General features: G+C 53.5%; 2 protein-coding genes across 3 annotated transcripts in view; one reads left to right on the top strand and one right to left on the bottom strand.

The window, feature by feature from the left end:
• Window positions 1-18,077, top strand: part of ANPEP (alanyl aminopeptidase, membrane) — a 29,373-nt gene extending 11,296 nt beyond the window's left edge. The window contains exons 2-21 of one of the 2 annotated variants that reach the window (XM_019983867.2): window positions 711-1,712; window positions 2,242-2,384; window positions 2,508-2,647; window positions 3,295-3,421; window positions 3,511-3,665; window positions 3,930-4,043; window positions 4,144-4,287; window positions 4,453-4,518; window positions 4,637-4,702; window positions 6,297-6,472; window positions 6,737-6,816; window positions 8,056-8,189; window positions 8,309-8,364; window positions 9,654-9,801; window positions 11,428-11,519; window positions 12,077-12,187; window positions 12,317-12,484; window positions 13,568-13,708; window positions 14,297-14,378; window positions 17,470-18,077. In XM_019983867.2, coding sequence (XP_019839426.2) covers window positions 1,108-1,712; window positions 2,242-2,384; window positions 2,508-2,647; window positions 3,295-3,421; window positions 3,511-3,665; window positions 3,930-4,043; window positions 4,144-4,287; window positions 4,453-4,518; window positions 4,637-4,702; window positions 6,297-6,472; window positions 6,737-6,816; window positions 8,056-8,189; window positions 8,309-8,364; window positions 9,654-9,801; window positions 11,428-11,519; window positions 12,077-12,187; window positions 12,317-12,484; window positions 13,568-13,708; window positions 14,297-14,378; window positions 17,470-17,619 — 2,898 coding nt within the window. In that variant the 5' untranslated portion in view covers window positions 711-1,107 and the 3' untranslated portion in view covers window positions 17,620-18,077. The remainder of the gene's footprint in view (window positions 1-710; window positions 1,713-2,241; window positions 2,385-2,507; window positions 2,648-3,294; window positions 3,422-3,510; window positions 3,666-3,929; window positions 4,044-4,143; window positions 4,288-4,452; window positions 4,519-4,636; window positions 4,703-6,296; window positions 6,473-6,736; window positions 6,817-8,055; window positions 8,190-8,308; window positions 8,365-9,653; window positions 9,802-11,427; window positions 11,520-12,076; window positions 12,188-12,316; window positions 12,485-13,567; window positions 13,709-14,296; window positions 14,379-17,469) is intronic. The other variant, XM_070775126.1, reaches the window with a different exon arrangement.
• A 5,129-nt stretch (window positions 18,078-23,206) lies between these two features.
• On the bottom strand, window positions 23,207-25,757 carry MESP2 (mesoderm posterior bHLH transcription factor 2). Its single transcript, XM_070775993.1, has 2 exons — window positions 24,924-25,757; window positions 23,207-23,797 (listed from the first exon to the last, which is right to left on the bottom strand). The coding sequence occupies exons 1-2, from the start codon at window positions 25,755-25,757 to the stop codon at window positions 23,528-23,530; spliced, it is 1,104 nt and encodes a 367-aa protein (XP_070632094.1). The 3' UTR covers window positions 23,207-23,527.
• Window positions 25,758-26,778: the final 1,021 nt, after the last annotated feature.

Genomic DNA, 26,778 nt, shown 5'->3' with positions numbered 1-26,778 from the left:
AGTCACTCAGTTATGTCCGAGTGACTCCTCGGACTTTGTGACTCCTCAGACTGCAGCCCGCCAGGCTCCTCTGTCCATGGGATTTCCCAGGCAGGAATACTGGAGTGGGTTGCCATTTCCTCCTCCAAGGGGTCTTCCTGACCCAGGGTTTGAACTCATGTCTCTTGCATCTCCTGCATTGGCAGGAGGATTCTTTACCACTGAGCCACCTGGGAAGCCCTCTACTATAGTAGATGGTGTTTAATATGTTTTCTCATTAAATCTGTTCAACAAACCTGAGAAATAAATTCTAACATGTGTGTATGAAGAAAGGGGTCTCAGAAAGGTAAAATTACCTGCCCAAGGTCATGGCTGGGAAAAGGTTAAGCCTCCACCAGCCTCCTCTCTTTAAAAAAAAAAAAAAAAAAGGCAAAACAACTTCATTTCATTCCACTCAGTGTGCTGATAATTGAGGGGAAAGTTTTTGGCAAGAAGGGAAAGGGAGGGGACCTGGAAGAACTCCTTCCTCTGGAAGAATGCAAGGGAGGCTGGGGCCATGGCTCTGGGGTGCCCTGGGCCCCCGTCCAACCACAGGGGTGACTAACTTGCTCTTGACCCGAGCCGGAAGCCGATTCTCCCTTTCTCTCTACCTCCCACCTCCTGCCCCGGGGAAGTCCTCCTAATCTCCTGGATCTAACCTCCATCCTCTTGTTTCTGTGCTACTGTCTCAGCTCACAGGTGCATCCAAGCCACCTGGCTGCTACCTCTCCCCGCTGGCTGCCTGCCTGCCCTTCAGCCCTTGGTGGGGCTCCCAGGCGGCCTGTAACTGGATACCAGACACTGCTTCGTCCCTTCAGGCACCCCCCCCCCCCCCCCCCCCCCCCCCCCCCCCCCCCCCGCCTCTGAGCCGCACTCCACGCATCCTGTTTCTGGATCTGCTCTTGGAAACCTGGATAGAGCGTGTTTCCACTCAGCCCAGTGACCTTCGCCTGTCTGAGCCCTGGTTAATTTTTGCCCAATCTTTGCAGGCTCTGGGGCCCCTCCCCTTTGGGGATATAAGCCTGGTCTGAGGCTGCCCTGTTCCCTGCCCGTTCCTGAGCCTCCCCGAGCTCCCTCCCCATTCTCACCATGGCCAAAGGATTCTACATTTCCAAGGCCCTGGGCATCCTGGCCATTCTCCTGGGCGTGGCGGCCGTGGCCACCATCATCGCTCTGTCTGTGGTGTACGCCCAGGAGAAGAACAAGAATGCCGAGCGTGGCACCGCGGCCCCCACGAGCCCCACAGGCCCGACAACCACCTCGGCCACCACCTTGGACCAGAGCAAGCCGTGGAACCGATACCGCCTCCCCACGACCCTCTTGCCCGACTCCTATAGGGTGACGCTGAGGCCCTACCTCACTCCCAACAATAACGGCCTGTATATCTTCACGGGCTCAAGCACTGTCCGCTTCACCTGCAAGGAGCCCACGGACGTCATCATCATCCACAGCAAGAAGCTCAACTACACCCAGCACAGTGGGCACTTGGCGGCCCTGAAGGGTGTGGGGGACACCCAGGCCCCCGAAATCGACAGGACCGAGCTGGTGTTGCTCACAGAGTACCTGGTGGTCCACCTCAAGAGCTCCCTGGAAGCAGGCAAGACATACGAGATGGAGACCACCTTTCAGGGGGAGCTGGCCGATGACCTGGCGGGCTTCTACCGCAGCGAGTACATGGACGGCAACGTCAAAAAGTGAGTCAGGTGGGCCTGCCGGGTGGGGGCAGGTCCTAGACGCCGAGGCAGAGCGGGATCCTGGGGGCCAAGGAAGGGCTTGGATTCGGGGCCTTTGAATGTTCCAAAGCCCTTGGCTGGCCCATTGCTCCATCCAAAGTTCCCAAGACAATCCGCCGTTTCCCCGAGCCCCACCCCACTCAATCGGCAGTCAGGGATAAACAATGAAAGCCACCTTGGACAGATAAGAGAATAGGCTCTGAGGAGAGAAATGTGCCAGTGTCTCCCGGCTAATACAGGATGGGGGCAGCCAGGACTTTGACCCTGAGTCCAGAAGGAGCTCTGATCGCCCATGTCAGCTGGCCTGTCGGCCTCGAGGTGGCCTGGGAGAGGAAAGGGGGGGTGGGGGTAAGGGGACAGGGATGAGGCCGGGCAGCATCTGTGAGCCCGCCCCCCTGCACATCCAGCCACAGTCTGCAGCCCCCACCCTGCACACCCCGCGGGCACAGACACTCTGTGGGCACACCCTCTAACCCCCTGCTCTGGGCAGGGTCCTGGCCACCACACAGATGCAGTCAACAGATGCCCGGAAGTCCTTCCCCTGCTTTGACGAGCCTGCCATGAAGGCCACATTTAACATCACCCTCATCCACCCCAAGGATCTCACAGCCCTGTCCAACATGCCACCCAAAGGTGAGCAGGTCTGGCTGAGGCCTCACAGCCTGGGCCTGGGAAAGCAGACCCTCCCCGCCAGGGCTGGGGCGCAGGGGAAGGGGAGGAGGCACACCTCCACAAGCCTGCATGCTCCCTGCCCAGGTCCCAGTGTCCCGTTTGACGGAGATTCCAACTGGAGCGTCACTGAGTTTGAAACCACGCCGGTAATGTCCACGTACCTCCTGGCCTACATCGTGAGCGAGTTCACGAGTGTGGAGTCAGTGGCTCCCAATGATGTCCAGGTATGAGGCCCAAGCTCACCTCACCTTCCCCAGGGTTGGTCCTGGCCTGGGAGACATTCCTGTTTATCCTCATCCTGGTCCCAGCCCCTAGGCAGTGTGTGAACCCCAGCTCTGAGTCATCTTGGGCAGCTGTCTTTAGTTCTCTGAGCCTCAGTCTCTGCATCTGAAAAGTGGGATCCTCCTCATTAACAGGGGCTTCCCCAGTGGCTCAGCGGTAAAGAATCTGCCTGCACTGCAGGAGCCACAGGAGGCACAGGTTCAGTCCCTAGGTAAGGAAGATCCCCTGGAGAAGGAAATGGCAACCCGCTCCAGTACTCTTGCCTGGAGAATCCCCATGGACAGAGGAGCCTGGCGGGCTACAGTCCATGGGGTTGCAGAGAGTCAGACATGACGGAAGCAAATTAGCATGCACGCACCCCTCATGAAGGGAGTTCCCGATTCCTGGGTGCCAGACAGAGAGTGGCCATGGCTCATTCCCCGCAGGCCCCTCCCTATGACTCCAAGAGAGACACCTCCCAGTCCACACACTCCCGGCTGACCAAGCTTCCCAGTTTAACCTGGTTGGTCACCAGCCTGCCAGACTCTGGGACTGGCCCACCTGCACCGGACCCAGGAAGAACCCCTGACCTCTCCTATCCTCTTTGCAGATCCGGATCTGGGCTCGGCCAAAAGCAACTGCAGACAACCATGGCCTTTACGCCCTGAATGTGACAGGTCCCATCCTGAACTTCTTTGCCAATCATTACAATACAGCCTACCCACTCCCCAAATCTGGTGAGTGAGGGGCCTCGTGTTGGGGGAAAGTGAATGGGTCTCCCTTCTCATTCCCGGAGGCCATCCTGCCAACTGCCTGGCCTCCCCAGACCAGATTGCCCTGCCCGACTTCAACGCCGGTGCCATGGAGAACTGGGGGCTGGTGACCTACCGGGAGAACGCGCTGCTCTATGACCCTCAGTCTTCCTCCAGCAGCAACAAAGAGCGAGTAGTCACTGTGATTGCTCATGAGCTGGCCCACCAGGTATCCTCCCATCATGGGGAGTGCAGACCAAGAACATGGGGGGCTCCGGGAGGAGATGGCACAAGTCATGGCTCTGTCCTCAGAAGCTGAGAAGGGAGGGGGGATTCCACCTGGCCAGGGGGTTTGGGGAGGAGTCAGGATGAAGTCGGTAAAGCCTCCAGCTCAAGCTGGCATGTGGGGAGCACTCGGCGAAGGGTAGCCCTGAACATCGTTAGTGACCGCGAGGTCCGAGTGATTTGCTGGGCTGACCCCTCTCCCCTACAGTGGTTTGGGAACCTGGTGACCCTGGCCTGGTGGAATGACCTGTGGCTGAACGAGGGCTTTGCCTCCTATGTGGAGTACCTGGGAGCTGACTATGCAGAGCCCACCTGGAATCTGGTGAGCCCCCTGCCTGGGGACCACTGGGGTCTGGGATGGGGGATGACCTGGGTCACCCCCTCTGAGGCCAGTCCCCTGATTGGCTGTTGGGGGTTTGCAGAAAGACCTCATGGTGCCGAATGACGTGTACCGTGTGATGGCCGTGGACGCGCTGGTCACCTCTCACCCACTGACCACCCCTGCCAACGAGGTCAACACCCCTGCCCAGATCAGCGAGATGTTCGATACCATCTCCTACAGCAAGGTGCTGCCCAGTCCCCATGCTGGTCCTTAGACAGTTGGGGGGTGGGTGGGGAGGGCAGTGGGAGTTCAGCCCCCCAGGGCTCGGTGAGCACCCACCCAGCCCGATGGGAACACAGGGTCCCTCAGCTGGGTCAACACAGCCTCCTGAGCTCCCTCCCCTCCACAGGGAGCCTCGGTCATCCGGATGCTCTCGAATTTCCTGACTGAGGACCTGTTCAAGAAGGGCCTGGCGGTGAGGATCCTTGGCCAGTCACGGGTGGGGGGTGTCTCCTCTGAGCCCTGGCCTCACGGAGGCTGTGGCCGAGCCTGGGGCCACAGCTCAGCCCTCACCGAGCTCTGTCTTTCTGCAGTCCTACTTGCAGACCTTTGCCTATCAGAACACCACCTACCTGAACCTGTGGGAGCACCTGCAGATGGTCAGTAGCAACCAGCCCTCCTGAAGATGTTCTGTGGGGGTCCTGAGATGCTGAAAGCCCCAGGGCCGGCAGCACCCCCGTGGGAGCGAAGGTGCCCAGCTCCCCTGCTTACCCCACACCCCAGGCAGGACATCTGGAGCCTGGCCTGCTTACTGGCTGCTCCTCTCTAAAGTGGGTGCAGCGATGACTCCTTGAAGGAGGTGTAGCCAGAGCTTGGGTCATGAGCCTGGCAGGTGGCCCCCCACTGGCACCTTGCACTATAATGAAGTCTATGAGGGGAGCCGGGGAGCACCCTCCTCTGAGTGTTGAGGAAACGGGCTCTCACGTTTCCCAAGACCAAGCCATCATCTCCCTGGAATTTTGGAGCCAGTCATTCACCAGCTCAGCGCTCCTGGCTGCCCTGTGCCCCACCCAGCCCCTCTCAGGCACCACTTTGCACACACTAGCACCCTCAGCACGCTCTCTGACCCTCCCGTCCAGCCCCACCTCACATTCCTGTCCACTTAGACCCCGAGGGGCCCTGTCTGGGGCAGACCCTCTGACCACTCCCACCCTCCCGCCTGGCCCTCCCCGCCTCTCCTGAGGCTGGCGTCTGCACCCTCTCCATCACCCTCCATCATCTCCCACCCCTTCTCTGTGGCCCTGGTCAGCCTGGCTGACCCCTCCATGTGCCCACACGCCATGACCAGCCTGACCTGGGAGGGAAGACACCAGGCCTTGTCACAGCATCACAGGTGGGCTCCTGGGTCCTCCTGGCTGATCTCCAGCCCAACATCCCTCTGTTGTGAGCCTGGTCCCCACCCCCACCGCCCCCAGCCTCAGTCCCTCTCCTCTGCTTCCACTGTCTGCCTTGCCCGACCTCAGCTTCCCATTCCTTTCCTCCTCCACACCGACACCCCTTCAAGCTGCATCTCCCCCTCCCTCTCCCCCAAACCCCCTCTCTCTGCATCCCCCCAGAGATCCTCTCTCTCTCAGCTTGCACCTTCTGATAGCATCTTCTGCCCTCTATCTATGCTCTTCTTAGTTTTTTATTTTCTCCGTTATTAACAAATGTGGTTGTTTTTTTTGTTATTATGAAAGCAATAGGCACATGTGAGAAAAGATTTAAGACAATAACAACCATCCTAAGCCCATCCCCAGACCCCCATCCGCATGTGTTTCCTTCACATCGCCCACAGCCCTCTGCTTCTCTCTGCCTGTGACTTGGGGACACTGGTTTTCCTTTATCTCTGTCTCCTCCTCTTGCCTGTCTTCCCAGATTTGTTCAGGCTGAGCCATGGGGCATCCTGGGTGCCCCGCCCTGACACACACCCACCTCAGGCTTGATCACAGAATGTGGGGTTTGGGGGGAGCATGCAGATTTCCTTAACACAGAATGAACCAGAGGCTGGAAAGCTCTTGGCTCGTCCAGCGCTGGGCAGCTGAGAGGAGGGCGAGGCAGTCTGGGAGCCCAGCCACAACCTCACGGCCCAGTGCTCCTCCACTACCTCCCAGCAAAGTGGCACGCTAAGAAGAGGGCAGGGGTGCAGGGGAGAATGGTGGGGGGGGGAGGGTGGCCATCCACTCATGGCTGCACCATCGCCCTCTGCCCAAGGCTGTGGAAAATCAGTTGTCCATCAGGCTGCCAGACACCGTGAGTGCCATCATGGACCGCTGGACCCTACAGATGGGCTTCCCTGTCATCACCGTGGATACTAACACAGGGACCATCTCCCAGAAGCACTTCCTCCTTGATCCCAACTCCACCGTCACCCGCCCCTCACAGTTCAAGTGAGCAGATGGGGTCACAGAGACAGGCGTCCCAGGGAGGTTCTTAGGGGTGGTTGCCATGAGGTCCTCTGACCATAGCAGGGCCTGGCCCACTGTGGCCCCTGCCAGAGTGGTGGGTGTCAGTCCAGCTCCTGGGCCAGGAGGAGGGAGGCGTTTAGTGCCAGAGTCAGGCAGAAACTGGGAGCCTGGGCAGGACTGTTTTTCACTGGCAGTGGCCAAGAGCTGCCATTTCTCAGCCCTGGCCTCTGGGATTTCTTGTTGCAGCTATCTGTGGATTGTTCCCATCTCATCCATCAGAAATGGCCAGCCGCAAGAACACTACTGGCTTCGGGGCGAAGAGAGAAGTAATCCGGCCCTCCCCTAGGGGACAGTAACCCCCAGGCCATCCTGCCAGCTCCTGGCCCTGTTCTGGGGTTTTGGCAGCCCTCATCCTTGGGGGTGTCTGTCATCCTTTCATTCAACAAATGGAGCCAGCTTCTTTGGTTCTAATTTCTACTCGGTTGCTGCCCAGCTGTGTGACCCCAGTCAAGTTACCATCTGTCATTGTTCTCCATTTCCCCATCTGTAAAATGGGGACAACATCTACCCCCATTGAGTTGTATGACAATTAAGGGAGAGGATTCCCATGAAATGTTCACGACAGTGCCTGGCGCGCAGAATGTGCGGTCCTGCTCAGCCAGGCACCGAGGGAACCAAGGTCAGGGCAGGCCATCCCCTGCCTAAGCCAAGGCTGCAGATGAGGGAAGGGAGACAAGCCATTCGCACTTTCTGGAGCTGTGCTGAGTGCTCTATCAGAGGCGTTTATGGCCTCTGGGGCAGGTGGGCAGAGGTCAGAGAATAAGGAGGCTTTCACTTCATGGAGAGGTGAAGAAAGGCTTCCTGGAGGAGGTGAATTGAGTCAGAGGACTAGCAGGTGTTCACCGGGCTGATGGCAGCAGAGAGACGCCGTCCAGGCAGAGTCAATAGCAAGTTCGAGGCTTGAGGTAGGAGAGAACATAGGGACTGAGCTTGGCTGAGACAGAGGAGCAGTCCCTGCCAGCTGCAGGAGACAATGTCCTCGGGCCAGGAGGAGCCAAAGTGATTGAGTCTGATCTGCAGGTATGGAAGGAGCCCCTCCGGCTGCCTGCCGGGAGGAAGGCTGGAGGTAGACCTGAGAGGAGGGGGCGTGGAGCCCCCAGGAAGAGATAAGCAGCGCTGGGAGGCTAACTATATGGGAGGCGCTTCCTGGGTGTGATGGAAAGATGGGAGGAGGAGGGTCTGGAGACTGAGCAGCGGCCTGGGAAGCTGAGTCTGAGCTGGAGGGGGTGTTGCTGATGGAGTTGTCCCAGTGGGTGTCACTGGCCTGGCCACTGAGGTTCACAGATGGCAATTGGTCTGTCCAAGGTCACCCGCCTGAGTTTGTCCGGGCAGTCCCACCCTTCTTCTCCGCCCCTCACCTTGGTGTGGGCCCAGCGGCCTGAGGGCCAGCTGCTACCAGGCTGCTCAGGAGGCGGTTCTGCCAAGGCCTGGGGACGGGAGGACCCAGGTCAGGTCAGCCCAGGGCCTTCTGAGCAGCCTCTCCCAGCTCTGGTCTCTCCCCACAGACCAGAATGAACTCTTCAAAGCCGCAGCAGACGACTGGGTCCTGCTGAACATCAACGTGACGGGCTATTACCAGGTGAACTACGACGAGAACAACTGGAAGAAGATTCAGAATCAGCTGATGTCAAGGCCGGAGGTGGGTGCCTGCCGGCCCATGCTGTCCCCTGCCCAAGGCCCAGTCCCAGGATGGCAGCCCAGACTGCAGGGCCTGCCCCATGGCCCGCCCAAGGTCACATGCTCTGTTGCCCCTTCTAGAACATCCCTGTCATCAACCGGGCACAGGTCATCTACGACAGCTTCAACCTGGCCAGGTGAGTGCCCGCCCTTCTCCCTCAGGCCCCTCAGCTCAGCCACCGAGGCCCGGTGATTTGGCAAGTGTGACTCCATAGTGAGAGCCCTGCTCCCTCATGTGGTCCTCATCGTGTGCCAGGAATGGGGTGCGGGCTTCCTGTGCTTCGGGACGCCCCTCCCTTGGCCCCAGACAGTATCACCATTCAGCCCAGAGTTTCCAGAGAAGAATCAGAGTCTCAGAGTTTAAGCATCTTACCTGAGGTCACACAGTAACTCATGACAGCCAGATACAGATCTGTCCAACTCTGGAACTCCAGTGTGCTCCACCACACCCAGATTTTTCAGAGGGCTACCTATGGGTCAGGCTTCTGAGGTGGTGCTAGTAGTAAAGAACCCACCTGCCATGCAGGAAACTTAAGAGACTTGGGTTCGATACCTGGCTCAGGAATATCCCCGGGAGGAGGGCATTGCCTAGGGAATCCCATGGACAGAGGAGCCTGGCAGGCTACAGTCCATTGGCTCGCACAGAGTTGAACACAACTGAAGCGACTAAGCACGCATACGTGCCCCTGTCTCTCTCTTTAGTCACTCAGTCGTGTCCGACTCTTGTAACCCCATGGGCTATAGCCCGCCAGACTCCTCTGTCCATGGGATTCTCCAGGCAAGAATACTGGAGTGGATTGCTGTTTACTTCTCCAGGGGATCTTCCCAACCCAGGGATCGAACCAATGTCTCCTGCACTGCAGGCAGATTCTTTACCCTTTACCGACTGAGCTAGGGGAGTCAGGCTAAAAAACCTGGGAAGGACATGACAGGAGAGAGGCAGGCATAGATAAACAGAGATTTATTGAGCAGCTGCTGTGTGTGTAAGCACCGGCAAATGCTAAGTTCTGTGATGTCACCCATAGACATGGACATTTATGAACAGATGGCCTGAGAAGGTGGAGGGAGGAAATCTCAGAGGGCCAAGCAAATGAGAAAAGAGGTGGGCAGAGCAGAGAGCAAAGGCCTCTTGTCTTTTTGAATCTCAGATCTGTCTCTTAAGGTCTGTGTGGTCTTCGGCAAGGCATGTCACCTCTCTGAGCCTCAGTTTCCTCATCTGTAAGATGGGGATAATGAGCAAGGGAATGTGACTGGCAGTGGGTGCGCGTCTCCTCCCTCTCCCCCCAGTTCCACTCCACCCGAGGTGAAGGCTACAGCTGGTCCATTTGGGCCTCTGGGACCTCAGGCTCTAGGAGGGGGCTGGGACTCCCACAGAGAGCCCGGGTTGGGTGGGGGTGCTTACTTGAGCCCCTCTATCTGTCCCCAGTGCCCACATGGTCCCTGTCACCCTGGCGCTGAACAACACCCTCTTCCTGAAAAATGAGATGGAGTACATGCCCTGGCAAGCCGCCGTGAGCAGCCTGAACTACTTCAAGCTCATGTTCGACCGCACAGAGGTCTATGGCCCCATGCAGGTACGTCTCGAGGGGCATGCCAGCGTCCAGTTCCCCAGTGCCTGAAATGACGCCACGAGGCAGTGAGTAGAAATATTGCCTGGAGTGGTGAAGCGCCGCACCTGGTCCTTGGTGGTGGTGAGAGAGCAGGAGGGATGGAAGGGTGAAGGGAGCAGGGACTGAGAAGGTGAGCAAGTTGGGCATGGCAAGAAACGGAAAGACTTCTAGCAAAGTTTGCTAAATCTGGAAGTTAGCACTATCAGAAGGCAACAGAAAAAGCCACAGTACAGGAAGGGGATGGGATTGGGGGCAAAGACTTCAACCTGTTGCGTGGCCTCCGGCAATCCTCTTCAGCCCAAAAGAATCCTCTGTGAAAAGAGCGGGCCTCTGCTTGCCTAGCAGATGTTAACAGTTTGGAAGCTTGAGGGGAAGGTAGAGGGAGGGGATGGGGGGTTGGGGGTGGGATCAGAGGCAGAGGCGAACTGCTTGCTCTGTATCCATAACTGAATGCAGAGGGATGTTCACTGCAGTGTGGTTTATAAAAGACAAGAAAACCAAAAACACTTAAATGTCCAAAAGTTGGGGATTGGTTAAGTAAGCTAGAATATCCATTTGATGGAATATTATGTAGTCATTGGGCTTCCCTGGTGGCTCAGTGATAAAGAATGCTCCTATAATGCGAGAGACGCAGGTTCCATCCCTGGGTCAGGAAGATCCCCCGGGAAAGGGAATGGCAATCCACTCCTGTATTCTTTTTTTTCCATTTATTTATTTATTTATTTTAATTGGAGGATAATTTCTTTACAATATTGTGATGTTTTTTGCCATACATCAATATGAGTCGGCCTTAGGCATACACCAAAGGATTCTCCAGTATTCTTGCTTGGAGAATTCCATGGACAGAGGAGCCTGGCGGGCTACAGTCTATGGGGTCTCAAAGAATAGGACAAGACTGAGCAACTAACACTTTCTTAACACTTTGGGGTGGTTAGTATTTTCTGCTTATGCTTTACGGAGTTTTCTAAGTTCCCCACAGTAAAGGCAGAATACTTACAATCGGGCGGTGGGGGATGGTGGCCCTAAAACAACATTAGGAAATAGTGACACTTGGACATGGACCGTCAGAACTGGTGGAGGATTTGAGGAGAAAGAACCTCAGATCAGTCATCTGAGACCTGGGTTAGTGCCGCCCCTTGGAGTGCTATCTGGCCTTGGGTTACTCCCTTAGCCTCTGGCCTCTTGCTTCTGTAACCATTAACCCTTGCTATGCTTGCTCACTCACGTCAGAGGCTCCGTGGGGCTCCAGTTGGGTCAGTCTTGAGTCTCCTCTTTGATTTTTTTTTAAATATTTATTTACTTACCTACTTATTTGGTTGTGCCAGGTCTTAGTTTTTAGTATATATTTACTTACTTACTCACTTATTTGGCTGTGTTGGGTCTTGGCTGCAGCACACGGGATCTTCATTGCATCACGGGGGATCTTCCCTTGTGGCACTGGGCTTAATTGCCCCAAGGCATATGGGATCTTAATTTCCTGGCCAGGGATCCAACCCGAGCCCCCTGCATTGTGAGGCAAATTCTTAATCACTGGATCAGGGAAGCCCCATGAGTCTCCTCTTTGAAGCTGTTCATGTTCTCTTTCCCTAGAATTACCTCAGGAACCAGGTTGAACCCATCTTCCTATATTTTGAAAATCTCACCAAAAACTGGATTGAGATCCCGGAAAACCTGATGGACCAGTGAGTATGACCTGTCTTGGGTCTTGGCCCAGACACCCTGACCTGGGAAGTCTAGAGCAAGTTCCCACAGCAGCCTCCTCCAAACTTCCCAATTCCTGGCTAGACCAGGGCCACCAGTCAGGGAGGAAACCGCCCCCTCCCTGACCCCACCCAGGAGTGGGGGGCCCTGCCCCAAGGCTCCATGTGGCCTGTGAACCCGTCTGGCCTCTTTGTGTGAAGGACCAAACTGAACCTCCCTAGTCCCTTCACTGGCATGGTCATGCAGATTCTAGGTGTTAAAGGTGGGGCTGGGGTCTGTGCCAGCCCTCCCTGGGCTGCACAAGGCAAGAAGCAAAGCACCCAAAGGGTAGGTGGGCTGTGGCCTTAGAGCCCCACACCTGCTGCCCTACCTGGAGTTATATGCCAGCAGGTGGGCTACAGTCCACAGGGTCGCAAAGAGTCAGACACAAAGAGTCAGACACGACTGAAGTGACTGAGCGTTAAGTACGAGCACAGGGAGAGTCTTTGCTGGAGCCAGGGCCAGGCATGCTGACAGAGTGTCATCACCCCTGGTGCAGATACAGCGAGATTAACGCCATCAGCACTGCCTGCTCCAATGGGTTGCCTAAGTGTGAGGAGCTGGCCAAAACACTTTTCAACCAGTGGATGAATAACCCTAACGTTAACCCGTGAGTGTGTCCCCTGCTTGTTCCCTGATCTTTATCTGTCCCTCAAGCTCACAGCCCTGTCCTCATCGGACCCTCGTCCCCCACCCTCTTGCTGCTTCTCCACCTCTGACACCCCCAACTCCATGCCAGGATCGACCCCAACCTGCGGTCCACCATCTACTGCAACGCCATCGCCCAGGGTGGCCAGGCAGAGTGGGACTTTGCTTGGCGTCAGTTACAACAAGCAGAGCTGGTTAATGAAGCTGACAAACTCCGCTCAGCGCTGGCCTGCACCAACCACGTCTGGCTCCTGAACAGGTGAGGACCAGAGCTGGATGGGGCTGGATGAGTTCCCCTCCCACCGGAGACCAGGGTCCCAACGTGGGGGATAAAGAACCAGCCAGCCATCCACACTATCCTTCGTGGGATCCTTCCTAGCCCATGCAGTAGGCCAGTGTGTTTCCCATTTTACAGATGAGGACACAGAGGCTCAGAGAAGCAAAACAACTCACCCGAAGTCCAGAAGCTTTACTAAGTAAAAAACAAAAGCAACAATCAAGATTTGAGTCTGGATCTGGGTCCACATCCTGTGCTTTTAACTGCTGCATTTCTCCTGGCCTTTACCTCTCTCTCAAGGGTCTTGGCACTGGCTTCCCTGGTGGCTCAGTGGTAAAGAATCCACCTGTGATGCAGGACACCTGGATTCAATCCCTGGATCAGGAAGATCCCCTGGAGGAGGAAATGGCAAACCACTCCAGTATTCTTGCCTGGGAAATCCCATGGACAGAGGAGCCTGGTGGGCTACAGTCCATGGGGTCGCAAAAGAGTCAGACACGACTTAGCGACTAAACAACAACAAGAGTCCTGCTGCAGATGGACTTGAGTCCTGGACATCCAGCTGGGCACCCCCAAACCCTTGGATGAGGGCTCCTGGCTCCCACTGTGTGCCTCATTGCCATCTCCTGGACTTCAGTAAAGAAGAGCCACCCTCAATGTCAAAGACAGGAGTGGCCACTCTACCTGATATAGGAATCACCCCTTCCTTCCTTCATTCATCACTAGATATTTATCAGACACCTGGTCTATGCCAAGTATGACACCTGGCATAGCCAGTGACCCTGCTTAGGGGACTCAGGGTCCCATCTATAAGAGGGAGGTAGGACCAAGGAGGCTTCAGCCCGCAGCATTCTGAAGGGATGTTGAGAAGATGCAGGAGAGGAATGCAGGAAAGGACGAAGGATGAGTGTGTGGGGGGTGGGGGCAAGCAGGGTCCTTTTACTCACTGCACAGCATGCTGAAGGGATATTGAGAGGATGCAGGGGAGGATGCAGGATGAGTGTGTGTGGGGGTGGGGGGTGGATAGGCTCCTTTCACTCACCGCACATCATGCTGACCTCACAGGTACCTGAGTTACACCCTGAACCCCGACCTCATCCGGAAGCAGGACGCCACCTCCACCATTACCAGCATTGCCAGCAATGTCATCGGGCAGTCTCTGGCCTGGGACTTCATCCGGAGCAACTGGAAGAAACTCTTTGAGGAGTGAGTCTGCCAAGAGTGTGTTAGGGGAAGCGCCCACCAAGGCTGGGTCCCCTAGGGGTAGGAGTGGGTCCCCTGTGTGCACCAGACCCCGCAGGCTCAGGAATAGAGAGCAGACACTGCATTGGAGTGGTCCAAAGAGAACCCAGGGGCTTCCCCGGTGGTCCAGGGTTCAGACTCTGTGCTTCCAATGAAGGGGGCTCAGGTTCAATCCCTGGTCAGGGAACTAAGGTTCCACATGCCTCGCAGTGCACCCCCCCCCAAAAAAAAAATGCCACGAAAAACAAAACAGAAAACCAGATGAATCCAGCTTGAGGTCTGTAGGGGCAGGAACTGAAAGACAAGGCGGTGGGGTCGGCTGTGCCTTTTCCCACTTGGGGGAAGAAAGTCTACCTGGAGGGAGTGTTCTCTGAAGAGATGGGAACAAGGACATGCGGCCAAGCCTGGGTTTAGGTCCCTGGTGGTGTCTCCTTGGGCGTGTCACTGCCTTGCATCTATGAGACGGGGATGGTCACAGCGTGTCGCCTGCCAGTCACTGGACATTGCTTCCCCGCCCTGCTCATGGCTCCTCTCTCTCCTCCCGTCCTGCAGTTATGGTGGTGGTTCCTTTTCCTTCTCCAACCTCATCCAGGGTGTGACCCGAAGATTCTCCACTGAGTTTGAGCTCCAGCAGGTAAGAAGCCTGGGACCCTGGGGCTCATGCCCCAGAGGCCCACCCCCAGTCTCAGGGGGCAGCCGCCACTCAGCTCCCACCGAAAGGCAGGGGGTGTTCATAAGGCAGTGGGGCTCCATGTGGTCAGGCCTTCTTCATGTACAGAGGAAGCTGGGTATCCAGACTTCTTAAATATCACAGTTCAATCGCAGTTATTCATCTTGGAATTTTTTATTAGCAAAAGGTAAAGAGAGTAATATAATGAACCTCCAGGTACCCATTATTCAGATTGAATAATTATCAACTTTTGCCGACACTTTTTTTTTAGGGGAAGACAGTTTTCAAGCAAATCACTGATATTATATAATTTCACTTATAAACACTTTAGTCATATCTAAAATAAAGAAAAATTTTAAAACATAATCCATCATTAGCAAACCCAAGAAAACGAACAATTCCTTACTATCATCCTATACCCAGGCCATTTTCAAATTCTCTCTCTTTTTTTTTTGGCCATGCCTTGGCAGCTGGCAGGATCTTAGTTCCCCAACCAGGGATTGAACCCATGGCCCCTGCTTTAATTAAGAGCGCAGAGTCTTAACCATTGGACTGTCAGGGAAGTCCCTTTTACACATTTTTGAGTCAATCTCTGTTTTCACTTCTCTTGAATGTATTCCTAGGAGTGGAATTGCTAGGTCATTTGATAACTATGTTTTTTGAGAAAACACCAAAATGTTTTCTAAAGCAACTGCATCAGTTTACATTCCCATCAGCAATGTATGAAGGTTCCAATTTCTTTATGTTTTGGGGAAAATTGTTATTTTCCTTTTTTGTTTTAAAAAAAGTTTTACATCTGTAAAGTGTATCTCATGGTTATGAGTTTCATTTCTCTGATGACTCATGATGTTGAGCATCTTTTCATGTGCTTTTTGGCCATTTGTATATCTTCTTTGGAGAAATATATTCAAATCCTTCATTCAGTTTTTCATTAGTGTATTTGCCTTTTTATTGTGAGTTATAAAAGCTCTTTATATATTCTAGATACCAGGCCCTTATTAGACACATGATTTGCAAGTATTTTCTCCGATTTTGTGAAATTGTCCTTTCGCTCTCTTTACAATGTCTTTGACACACAGGAGTTTTTTTATTTTGATGAAGTCTAACTTACTACTTTTCTTCTGTCGCTTGTGCTTTATGCGTCATATATAAGAAACAATTACCAACCTGAAGTTCCATCTATGCTTCTTACTAAGATTCTTCTCATCTTAGCTCTTACATTTAGGAGTGATCAGTTTGACTTGATTTTTGTGTATGGTGTAAGGCAGAGGTCCAACTTCACTCTTTTGCACGTGGCTATCCAGTTGTCCCAGTCCCATTTATTTAAAGGACTATTCTTTTTTGTAATATTAGTCATTAAAAAAAATTGTCATTGGAGTACAGTTGATTTACAATGTTGTCTTAGTTTCAGGTGTACAGCAGAGTGAATCAGTTATACATTTACATATATTCATTCTTTTTCAGATTCTTTTCTCATACAGGTTATCACAGAATATTGAGTGGTGTTCTCTGTGTTATATAGTACTGGTTATCTAGCTTATATATAGTGGTAAATTCTAAGTTTCTGATTTATCTCTCTCCACCCCCCATGTTTCCCCTTTGGTAACCATAAATTTGTTTTCCATATCTGTAAGTCTTTTTCTGTTTTGTAAATAAGTTCCTTTATATCATTTTAAAAATTAGATTCCACGTATAAGTGATAATATATATTTGTCTTTGTTTGTCTGATTTACTTCACTTATTATGATAATCCCTAGGTCCATCCATATTGCTGCAAATGGCATTATTTTGTTCTTTTTTATGGCTGAGTAATATTCCATTATATACATGGACCATGTCTTCTTTAACCATTCCTCTGTTGATAAAATGACTGTTCTTTCACCTATTGAATGATCTTGACACCAGAAAATCAATTGACTATAAACGTTAGGGTCTATTTCTGGACTCTCAATTTTATTTCACTAATCTGTTTATATTTAGGTTAACACAGTGGTGTCTTAATTATCATAGATTTGTAGTGAGTTTTGAAATTTGGGTTGTAAGCCCTCCAACTTTGTTCTTTTTCAAAGTCATTTCACTATTCTGAGTCTTTGCATTTCTTTATGAATTTCTTTACGAATCAGCTTGCCAATTTCTGCAAAAAAGGACAGTTGAAATTTAGATAGGGATTGCACTGAATCTGTGGATCAATTTGGGGAGCATTTCCATGGTAGTAATATTAAATCTACCAATTCATTAACACAGATTTATTTAAGTCTTTTTTCCCCTTTTATTTAGGTCTCAATTTTTCTCAACAATATTTTGTAGTTTTCCACATACCAGTCTTGCACTTCTTTTGTCAAATTTATTCCTAAGTATTTTATTCTTTTTGATGCTATGGTTAATGGAACTGTTTTCTTAATTTCATTTTCAGATTTTTCACAGCTAGTGTATAGAAATACAATTAATTTTTGTATATTGATCTTGTATCCTGCAAACTTGTTGAACTCAAGTTTTAATAGTTTAAAAAAAAAAATAGTTTTTTTCCCTTTCAATTCCTTGGGGTTTTCTGCGTATAAAATTGGGTCATCTGTAAATAGAGATAGTTTACTTCTTCCTTTCTGGATCCTTTTAATTTCATTTTTCTTGCCTAATTGCCATTGCTACAACCTCCAGTACTAATACATATTTTAATCTTTAAAAAAAAAAAACAACACTTATTTGCTCAAGCAGTCAGGTCATGTGTGCTATAGAAATGGCCACATTTTGAATTTGGCTGCTTGCTCCCTTTTGGTGCCTGTTTAATTTGTCCTTCTCTCCTCCCTTGATTGGATTAAGATTGTATTTCAATTAAAAAGAGAGGATCAGCTCAATGAAGAACCTCACAATGAAGTCCACATACACATAGGAGCCTGGTTGGCCCTTGGGGCTGTCATTTTTGGCCTCTGCCAGTGAGAGGGAAGGACTCCCTACGCCCGGGGGCTCTAACATGGCCGGGAGGGGTAGAGGACCTGGTAGCCCTCTCGGGGATGTTAGAGACTCAGCCTGAGGCTCAAAAGCATCCTTTTCCTGGCAGCTGGAGGAGTTCAAGGAGAACAACATGGACGTCGGCTTCGGCTCAGGAACACGGGCTCTGGAGCAAGCCCTGGAGAAGACTAAAGCCAACATCAACTGGGTGAAGGAGAACAAGGAGGTGGTGCTAAACTGGTTCAAAGAGCACAGCTAAACAGTCTCTGGTCCTTACATTCACCTGGTCCCTATGTGAGACGCCCACGTGCCTCTGTCCCAGGGACCCATGGCAGGGCCCTTGTTTCTGAAGCCTGAGGCACCAGCGTCCTCCCCTTGGGGACAGAGTCTCTGGCCCATGTTCACTCCACTCTTCCCAGGGGACCACTCCAGTTTCTGATGCCCAGATTGTCCAAGTGCCTCCCAGCTCCTGCCCCTCATGCCAATGGCACCCCAGGCTTGGCATGGCTCCTGTCACCCAAGGCTCTGGGTCTGATCTCAGGGAGTCCAGCTCCAGGGTCAGATGAGAAGCCCTCAGTGGATGATGGATGGCCTTGGGGGGCTGCCCTGTGCCGTCTCCTATCCTCCCCTAAAGACCCTGGAACTGAAAAGTCTACAGAGCACCAGATCTGTATATTTTTTTCTAAGATAAAATATAAATAAAAGATTTCTAGATGAGCTTCCAGACTCATTACTGAACTTGAGCAGAATGGGTCTGCACACAGGCCAAGGGCATGTCCGGCCACCTTGCCAGGATCCCAGGGTGACATATCAGTTTTTTAAAATTAATTTTTACAATTTTGGCTGCACTGGGTCTTTGTTGTGGCACACGGGCTTTCTCTAGTGGTAGCATGCAGGCTCTCTAGTTGCTCTGTATGTAGGATCTTAGTTCCCCAAGCAGAGATCAACCCTGTGTTCCCTGCATTGGAAAGTGGATTTTTAACCACTGGACTATCAGGGAAATCCTTCAATTTTTAAACTGGTTGTTTTCAAGAGTAGCCTACAGAATAAGACAGGTGCCCACCAGATCACCTAGGGCAGCCAATGATCAGGGCCAACTCCGAGGAGAAGGTCTGGGATCAAGAGGGCTCCTCGGACCACACTGGCCTTGGTGGAAATGTCTTGCCAAAGGAGGTCCAGCTGAGTGCCCAAGGCTGCTGGGGGGGGGTGGCGGGAGGGGCCGGGGGAGGCATAGAGGGTAGGAACATACAGCCCAGGCACCTCAGGGGTCACCTTCAGTTGCCATCACCTGTGAGCTGCTCCAGGCAGTGTTTCTCCACCCCTAGGCTTTGGTTTCCTCATCTGCGTATAAAGACATTTTATATCATAGGGTTGGCTTCCCAGGTGGCGCAGTGGTAAAGAATCCGCCTGTCAATGCAGGAGATACGGATTCAATCTCTGGGTCGGGCAGATGCCCTGGAGAAGGAAATGGCAACCCACTCCAGTATTCTTGCCTGGAGAATTTCATGGATAGAGGATCCTGGTGGGCTACAGTCCATGGGGTCACAAAGAATCAGAATGATTGAGAGACTGAGCGTGCATTCATGCATGTCATACGGTTGGTGTGTGGATCTAAGGAAAGTCACGTACTTAGGGCACAGTCTGACACTTAAGGAGAGCTGTCTCCTGCTCAAGGCCCCGTTGGTCCTTTTCCCTCCTAGCCTCTTATGAGAAGCTCGCGCCAGCAGGCCCGGGTCCACGAAGGCTCCCCTGAGCTCCGTTGCCTTCCGCATATCAAAGGGTGGGGTGGGGCCAGGGGGCGGGGCCAGCCTTGGTTGTGGGTCCCTCCACCAACCAGGAGGCTCCCCTCAGCCCAGCCCCTCTGGACCAGCCCTTCCTGTCGCCAGGGCTCAGTGGCTGCGGCTGGCACTTGACCTTCTGGGGTCCCCGCTGGAGAAGGGACCAGACCTGCCATCTAGGGTCGCTGGGGGAGAGCTGGCCCCCGGGTAGAATAGTCAGCAGGGACTGTAGTCTCCGAGCCTGGCACTCGGCTAAGCGTTTATGCGCATTATCTCATTTGGTTCTCAACAGGGAGATAAGGACCATCTTTATCTCGGTTTTGAGATAAGGAAACTGTGGAGCAGGAATATTAAAGACTCAGGCTCTAATGCGGAGGCTGTTTGCTATGATCAGTGCGTTCTCTTGATAAAACTCTATTAGCCTTTGCCCTGCTTCATTCCGTACTCCAAGGCCTAATTTGCCTGTTACCCCAGGTGTTTCTTGACTTCCTACTTTTGCATTCCAGTCCCCTATAATGAAAAGGACATCTTTTTTGGGTGTTAGTTCTAAAAGGTCTTGTAGGTCTTCATAGAACCTTTCAACTTCAGCTTCTTCAGCATTACTGGTTGGGGCATAGACTTGGATTACTGTGATATTGAATGGCTTGCCTTGGAAACGAACAGAGATCATTCTGTTGTTTTTGAGATTGCATCCAAGTACTGCATTTCAGACTCTTTTGTTGACCATGATGGCTACTCTAGTTCTTCTAAGAGATTCCTGCCCACAGTAGTAGATATAATGGTCATCTGAGTTAAATTCACCCATTCCAGTCCATTTTAGTTCGCTGATTCCTAGAATGTCGACATGCACTGTTGCCATCTCCTGTTTGACCACTTCCATTTGCCTTGATTCATGGACCTGACATTCCAGGTTCCTATCCAATACTGCTCATTACAGCATCGGACCTTGCTTCTATCACCAGTCACATCCACAACTGGGTATTGTTTTTGCTTTGGCTCCATCCCTTCATTCTTTCTGGAGTTATTTCTCCACTGATCTCCAGTAGCATATTGGGCACCTACTGACCTGGGGAGTTCCTCTTTCACTATCCTATCATTTTGCCTTTTCATACTGTTCATGGGGTTCTCAAGGCGAGAGTAGTGGTTTGCCATTTCCTTCTCCAGTGACCACATTCTGTCAGACCGCTCCACCATGACCCGCCCGTCTTGGGTGGCCCCACATGGCATGGCTTAGTTTCATTGAGTTAGACAAGGCTGTGGTCCTTGTGATTAGATTGACGAGTTTTCTGTGATTATGGTTTCAGTGTGTCTGCCCTCTGATACCCTCTTGCAACACCTACCATCTTGCTTGGGTTTCTTACCTTGGACATGGGGTATCTCTTCACAGCTGCTCCAGCAAAACACAGCTGCTGCTCCTTAACTTGGACGAGGGGTATCTAATGTGGAAGCGATCCTCCATTTGGGGATGTGGTAGTTACCTGCTCGTCACCTGACCGCTCACAGCACTGGCGTTCACAACACCTGTGTGGCTGGAGGAACTATGTCCGGAGGGACAGGCAGAGCCAGAGACCTGTTTGCAGGTGGTAGGCAGAACAGGAGGTGACTAGAAGTCCAGTTGCTGTCTCAGTCCAGAGCTTTGTCTACAGGTGGATCCACCTCTCCTAGCCAGCGGGTGATGGCAAGTCCTTAAGATGAGCCAGAAGCAGCAGGGGGTGGTGCCCTCTCTCAACTCCCCACCCTCCAGGAGACTCCTCAGGAGGCATGTCCTCTGCACTGCAGGGTCACTGAAAGGCCTAGGAGAGGTACTCAGCAAATGTTCTGTCTCCTGTGGATGGTGCCTGGGTGCCCAGGAAGGTATGGGTAGGCCAGTCATCCCAGAGAGGGGACCAGCCTCCCCTGCAAGGCACTTCGTAGAGGTGCAGCCAAGAGCAGCCCTGCCTGGGATGGAGCCATAAATGGAGGCAAGGGGCTGATGATCCTAAGAGGCAGGGCTGAGCCTGCACTCCCAAAGGGTAAGGACAGGGGTGGAGGGTTGACCTAACCCCCCTGGACCCTGCTTCCCCAACTCCAGCAGCAACTAGGAAGTGTCCCAGGCAATTCCAGCTGGGGTGACAGCAGCCTTTTGCCTCTGTATCTCCCACAGGAACATCTCTTGAAGGGAGTTGGGAGAACAGGGTTACCAACTTCTAGAAGACACTCAGCTCTGGCTGCTGCTGGTGGGAGCGCCACTCCAGCCCCTGACAATGTCATTAGTGACTGGGCCAGGAAGTACTTCTCTCTGTCCCTATAAAGACTATGCCCAGATAGGTGGGAGCCAAAGGAAGGAGACGGGCGGTTATTCAGCTCCACCTTCTGTGCAGGTGCTGTGAGACTGTGTAGCCAAGACCTTGGGTCTTCTCAAGAAGGAAAGAGCACTGGACAGGGAGTCAGGGGCTTGAAGTTCCAACCCGGCTGAAGGGCTGGATAGAGTTCTCCTCTCTCTGGACCTGTTTTCATAAAAATGAAAGAGCAAAAAATATCCATTGCTCCTGGACCTGCGTGGGCCTCAGCCCCAGGTTCCGGCTTGATGCACTGAATCACACTCTCAGGGTGGGACCCTGGAACCAGATGACTCAACCTGTTATCAGGTGAGGGGACCACTGGACTGGAGCATCTCTGGGGTCACGTAACCCTATTCAGGTATTCCATATTGAGCTTTTGTTGTTGTTCAGTTGCTAAGTTGTGTCCAACTCATTGTGACCCCATGGACTGTAGCTCGCCAGGCTCCTCTGTCCACGGGATTCTCTAGGTAAGAATACTAGAGTGCGTTGCCATTTACTTTTCTAAGGGATATTCCCAACCCAGGGACCACAGCTTCTGCATTGATAAGCAGATTCTTTCCCACTGAGCCACCTGGGAAGCACTGAGCAATTACCATGCGCCAAGCCTAAGAACCCTGAGGGGTAGGGTTTATAACTGTCTCCACAGCTGAGGAGGCAGAGGCTCAGGGAGGTTTTGAAGCTTGCCCACGGTTAAACAGTTAAGAGTTGAATGAATGTGCACCCAGGGCAGTGGCATCCTGTGTCCATCTCCTTGCTGTATGCAACCTCGGCTGAGGTTTCCTCCTCCTCTGAGGGGGCTGGCAGCTCCTACAGAGGGCCCTGGGGTAAGAAACAGAACCCACTTCTGAAAGGTTGGGGGACTGGTCACCTAAACCAGTTCCTCTTTTGAGATGGGAAAGCTGAGGCACAGAGGAGTGACTTGCCTGGGGTCAAAGGGCGTATCAGCAGACAGCGGGTCAGATGGGAGGCCCTGCGTGTGGGAACCCACGCTCTGGTCTTCCTCCTGCCCCCTCTCTCGCACTGCACCATTAGAACGGCCCCCAGCCTGGCTCCATTACCATGAGGCTGCCATAAAGACCAAGGGAGGCTCTGATTAGGCTGTCTCATGGCAGCCCTAGTGAAATAATACATGATGCTGAGGAAGATTTAAGGCAAAAGGAGAAGGGGGTGGCAGAGCATGGGATGGTTGGATGGCAACATTCAGTGGACATGAATCTGAGCAAATTCCGGGAGACGGTGAAGGACAGGGAACCTGGCATGCTGTAGCCCATGGAGCTGCAAAGAGCTGGACACAACTGAGCGACTGAACAACAGCACATGGAGCCACGCACAAGCACCTTTTGGGAAACAATGTCACTAACTGTGAAAGAGCCCTGTGGGTCAGCAGGAATGCACCCAGGAGAATGGGAAAGGGCCGCGGTAGTGGGGTTGAGGCAAAGGGACAGGCCCAAGCGTTAACCCAGCTTGCCCTGCGGGCCAGGTGGAGCCCCTGCAGGATAATAACTGTCAAATTGGCAATTGAGGGCCTACATCAACCTCAGTAGGCCTGGATTCCCGGTGGGGAAAAGCAGCATGACTTACTTGTTCCTTGCCCTACGGAAACATTTCTCCTTTTCCAGAAGCAATAAAAACCCAGTGGACAGAGGAAAAACAGACCAAACCAATTTTTTTTTTTTTTAATGAAGTACAAAATCTAAGCATATAGATTTCTTCTCACTCCCACCCCACCCACCCCCCACCCCCAGTCCACTCCCCTACCAGTCCCAGCCTGGCCAGCCACTGTGGTCAAGTAACCACCATCTTACTGCCACTCAGGCTGTGCCCTGCAGAGCACTGGACATTCTAGGGGATGTCGAGGAGTGGAGGGACTGCCCCAGCCCCGACTTCAGCCAGGGAGGTGACCTGGCTTTAAACACTGCTTCTATGAAAGACATCACTTGGAAAAGGGATCCTTGATAAAAGAAAGCCTGAATACTACTGAAGTAGCCGATGAGGTGGGCAGCCTACACTACAGACCTGATTCCTGGCTGAAAAGGGGGGTGGCCTTTACTACTGGCAGCCAAGGCCATTAGTAGAACATGCCCAGGTGCGTCTCCACCAAATCTTCTTGCCAAAATTCAGGGCAGCCGCTGAGCGGAAGGCCTGAGTTCTGGGGAGGGCTTTCATCACTGAGCTGGAGGGCAGGGCCTGGTCCCTGGTCCTCCGAGTTGGGCAGCACCTCTGCAGTGTGGCTCCAGCATCCCCACTGGGTCTGAGGCTGGAGTCGCTGGCAGGCTGGGCGGGGCAAGAGAGGAGGGGTTTCTGGCAACAGACAGGACTCCGGAGACACAGAGATACCCTGAGGGAGAGAAGAGCAGCAGGTTAGTGGGCCACTGCCTCAGGCCCTGAAATCCCGAACCTGAAGGTTGCCCATAGTGTGGCTGGCAGCTGCTGAACGGCCCCCAGGCCATAGATGCACTGAAGCAGTGGTTAAGGGTACAGGCTCTGGAGATACACTGCTGCTGCTACTGCTGCTAAGTCACTTCAGTCGGCTCCGACTCTGTGCGACCCCACAGACGGCAGCCCACCAGGCTCCCCCGTCCCTGGGATTCTCCAGGCAAGAACACTGGAGTGGGTTGCCATTTCCTTCTCCAATGCATGAAAGTGAAAAGTGAAAGTGAAGTCGCTCAGTCGTGTCCAACTCTAGCAAACACATGGACTGCAGCCTACCAGGCTCCTCCGTCCATGGGATTTTCCAGGGAAGAGTACTGGAGTGGGGTGCCATTGCATTCTCCAGGAGATACACTGTCAGGGTTCAAATCCCAGCTCAGCTTCTCACTAGCTGTGAGAACTCGTGCATAACCTCTTTTAGTCTCAGTTTTTTCCTCTAAAAAAAGGTGATGATGACAACAAAACCCACTTCATAGGGTTGCTGGAGGGCTGATGAGTTAATACACATTAAGTACTAAGAATGGGGTTGGGCACACAGTAGCATTCAGTAAATCTCCTTTATCAATATGCTCTTTTATGGAAGCTTGAGGAAAACATGAAGGTCATCAGTTTCAAGCCCATCTACTTAGGAAGCCCCTCCCCCTGGGGCAGCCAGGCCTCCCCTCCATTCTCACTGCCCCCCACCTCCCGGCAATACGGAGCACCAGGAGGGAATTTCCTGAAGGCCCCTGCTACCTTCCACCCTGTAGTCTGAAAGCAAGTCTTAAGATCCCGCCTCGTCCACATGGCTGTGAAGGCGTTTAGGTAGAGGTGGGGGTGGACTTAACTTTCCAGGGCCCCACCCGTCTCCCCAAGGAGGTTAGGGTCCTCTTCATCCCTCCGCTTCAGCTTCTCTCCATCCCTAGTCAGGATTAGGTAATCCGGGATCTAAAAGGCATGAGATTCTCGGGAGACCAGAGCTTACTCACCCCCTCCGTTTCCAATCGAAGCCTGGGGACCACTCCGAGGGAAGTGGCAAGAGCCTGAGCGCGCACCTGGTACACTGCAGCCAGCTCCAGAGACGCGGGGGGCGATGTCCAGGGCGTGGGCTGGTTCCGGGGCTCTGGGGGTGTCTGCATTCCACAACAGGCTTGAGGAGACGTCCAAAGGGCCGCATCAGGGGCTCTTCCTTGAGAGAGCTGCGGGGGAGACTGCATCCCGGGGCAGTAAGGGGGTGTCAGCCAGGGTCCCATGTCGGGGACCCTGCTCCCCAGGCGCTCGGGGGCCGCTAGGGCCTCGGGGCAAACGGGCGGGGACCTGCAGGACACCGCGGCACCGGCAGCCGAGCCGGAGCAGCAGCATCCTTGCCTCTGCGCCTCCGCGGGGCCGCCGTCGGGGCACAGCGCGCAGCCCCGAGGGGGCGCCGCGTCACTGCGCTGCAGGCGCCGGCGCTGCAGGCTGTCCTCGCTGAGGCCCAGCACGGCCGACAGGTGTCCGATATAGCGGATGGCCAAGCGCAGCGTCTCGATCTTGGTCAGGCTCTGGCCGGCGGGCGCCACGGATGGAGGCAGAAAGCGGCGCAGCTCGTGGAGGGCGCGGGCGAGCGTGCGCATGCGCAGCTTCTCGCGCTCGCTGGCGCTCTGCCGCTGCCCGCCTGCAGGCCGGGTGCGCGCTCGGCTGGGCGCCGTCGAGGCGGCTTCTGCGGCGCCGCGGGCTGCGGGCGCGGGCTGCGAGGGCCTGCGGGCGCGGTCGCAGGGGCATGAGCCCGACGAGTCCGAGGAGGAGGAGGCCGGGGACGTAGAATCCGAGTGGCCAACCCAGCCCCAGCCCTGAGGGAAGATCCAGTGGTCTTGGCCGAGGAGGCTCTGCAGAGGAGGGGACTGGGCCATGGCCGGGGCTGACTGCGGGCTCCTCGAGGCAGGCCGGGCCGGCCACCTCCAGGACTGAGCTTTTATTCAGACCGAAGGTGCGAGGTGGACCCCCGCCAGGTTGCGGAGAGGTGTCAAAACCCACAGAGCCCAGGGAAGGTCTGGGCAGGGGGGCCCTGGGAAAGCGGGCCCATTTGCGGAGGTGTGGATTCTGACTCCTCTGGGGGGTTCTAATGGAGGTCCCTGCTGCCGGGGGAAGTGTGGGAGGAACAATTCGCATCTGGATGGAGCCGCGAAGCTTCTCACCGTGTTCCCACCCACCCCGCCTCGTCCACTGCTCCGGTGTGTGCCCGGACCCTGACAGTGGTGGGCAGTGGCACCGTCTGGGGGCGGCCAGGCAGTCCCTCAATGACTCATGGACCCCTGCAAAGAGTGGCCGCCTCCCTCATCACCACCCTCTGGGAGGCTGTGCCCAGTAACTCCTACCCAAGTGCCTAAAATTGTGCGGGGTAAGGCGTCAAGACAAACGCTGCGGGACTTGCTCACAGTGATGGCGGGAGAGGGGGTTAAGGAGAGGAGCGGAGGTACAGGCGGACCCTAGGGTTCCCATAACCTGCACTTGCTACTTCGCCGAGTGATACCGAGGTCATCTCACTGTCCACAGTTTCTTTCCCTGAAAAATAGGACAGAGCCAGCAGCCCGGAGAAGAGACATGGAGTGTAGTGGGTGATGAAAATGAGGGAGGGTGGGCCCCCAGGCAGGCCTGAATCAGATCCTCCTTATTTGCTGTGTGACCTTGGGGAGTTCATTTAACTCCTCTGAGGCTCATCCTCATGACAATAATAACATAAAATACCTACCACCTAGGATGATTGCTGGTGCTAAATGGAACCGTCTATGGGACCACTTAGTAGAAGCCTGGCAAGTGGGCTAAATGTTTGCTACTATCATTTTCTAAAGAAAGTATCAATATTTATGTCTCAAGATGCTTGTGGGTATTAATCATTTAATTCATATTTGTTTAGCAACTAGTGAATGTCAG

The sequence above is a fragment of the Bos indicus genome, chromosome 21 (genome assembly GCF_029378745.1).
Source record: "Bos indicus isolate NIAB-ARS_2022 breed Sahiwal x Tharparkar chromosome 21, NIAB-ARS_B.indTharparkar_mat_pri_1.0, whole genome shotgun sequence".
NCBI lineage: Eukaryota > Metazoa > Chordata > Mammalia > Artiodactyla > Bovidae > Bos > Bos indicus.
The sequence above is the reverse complement of the archived record's forward strand: the minus strand, read 5'-3'. Positions and strand labels throughout refer to the sequence as shown.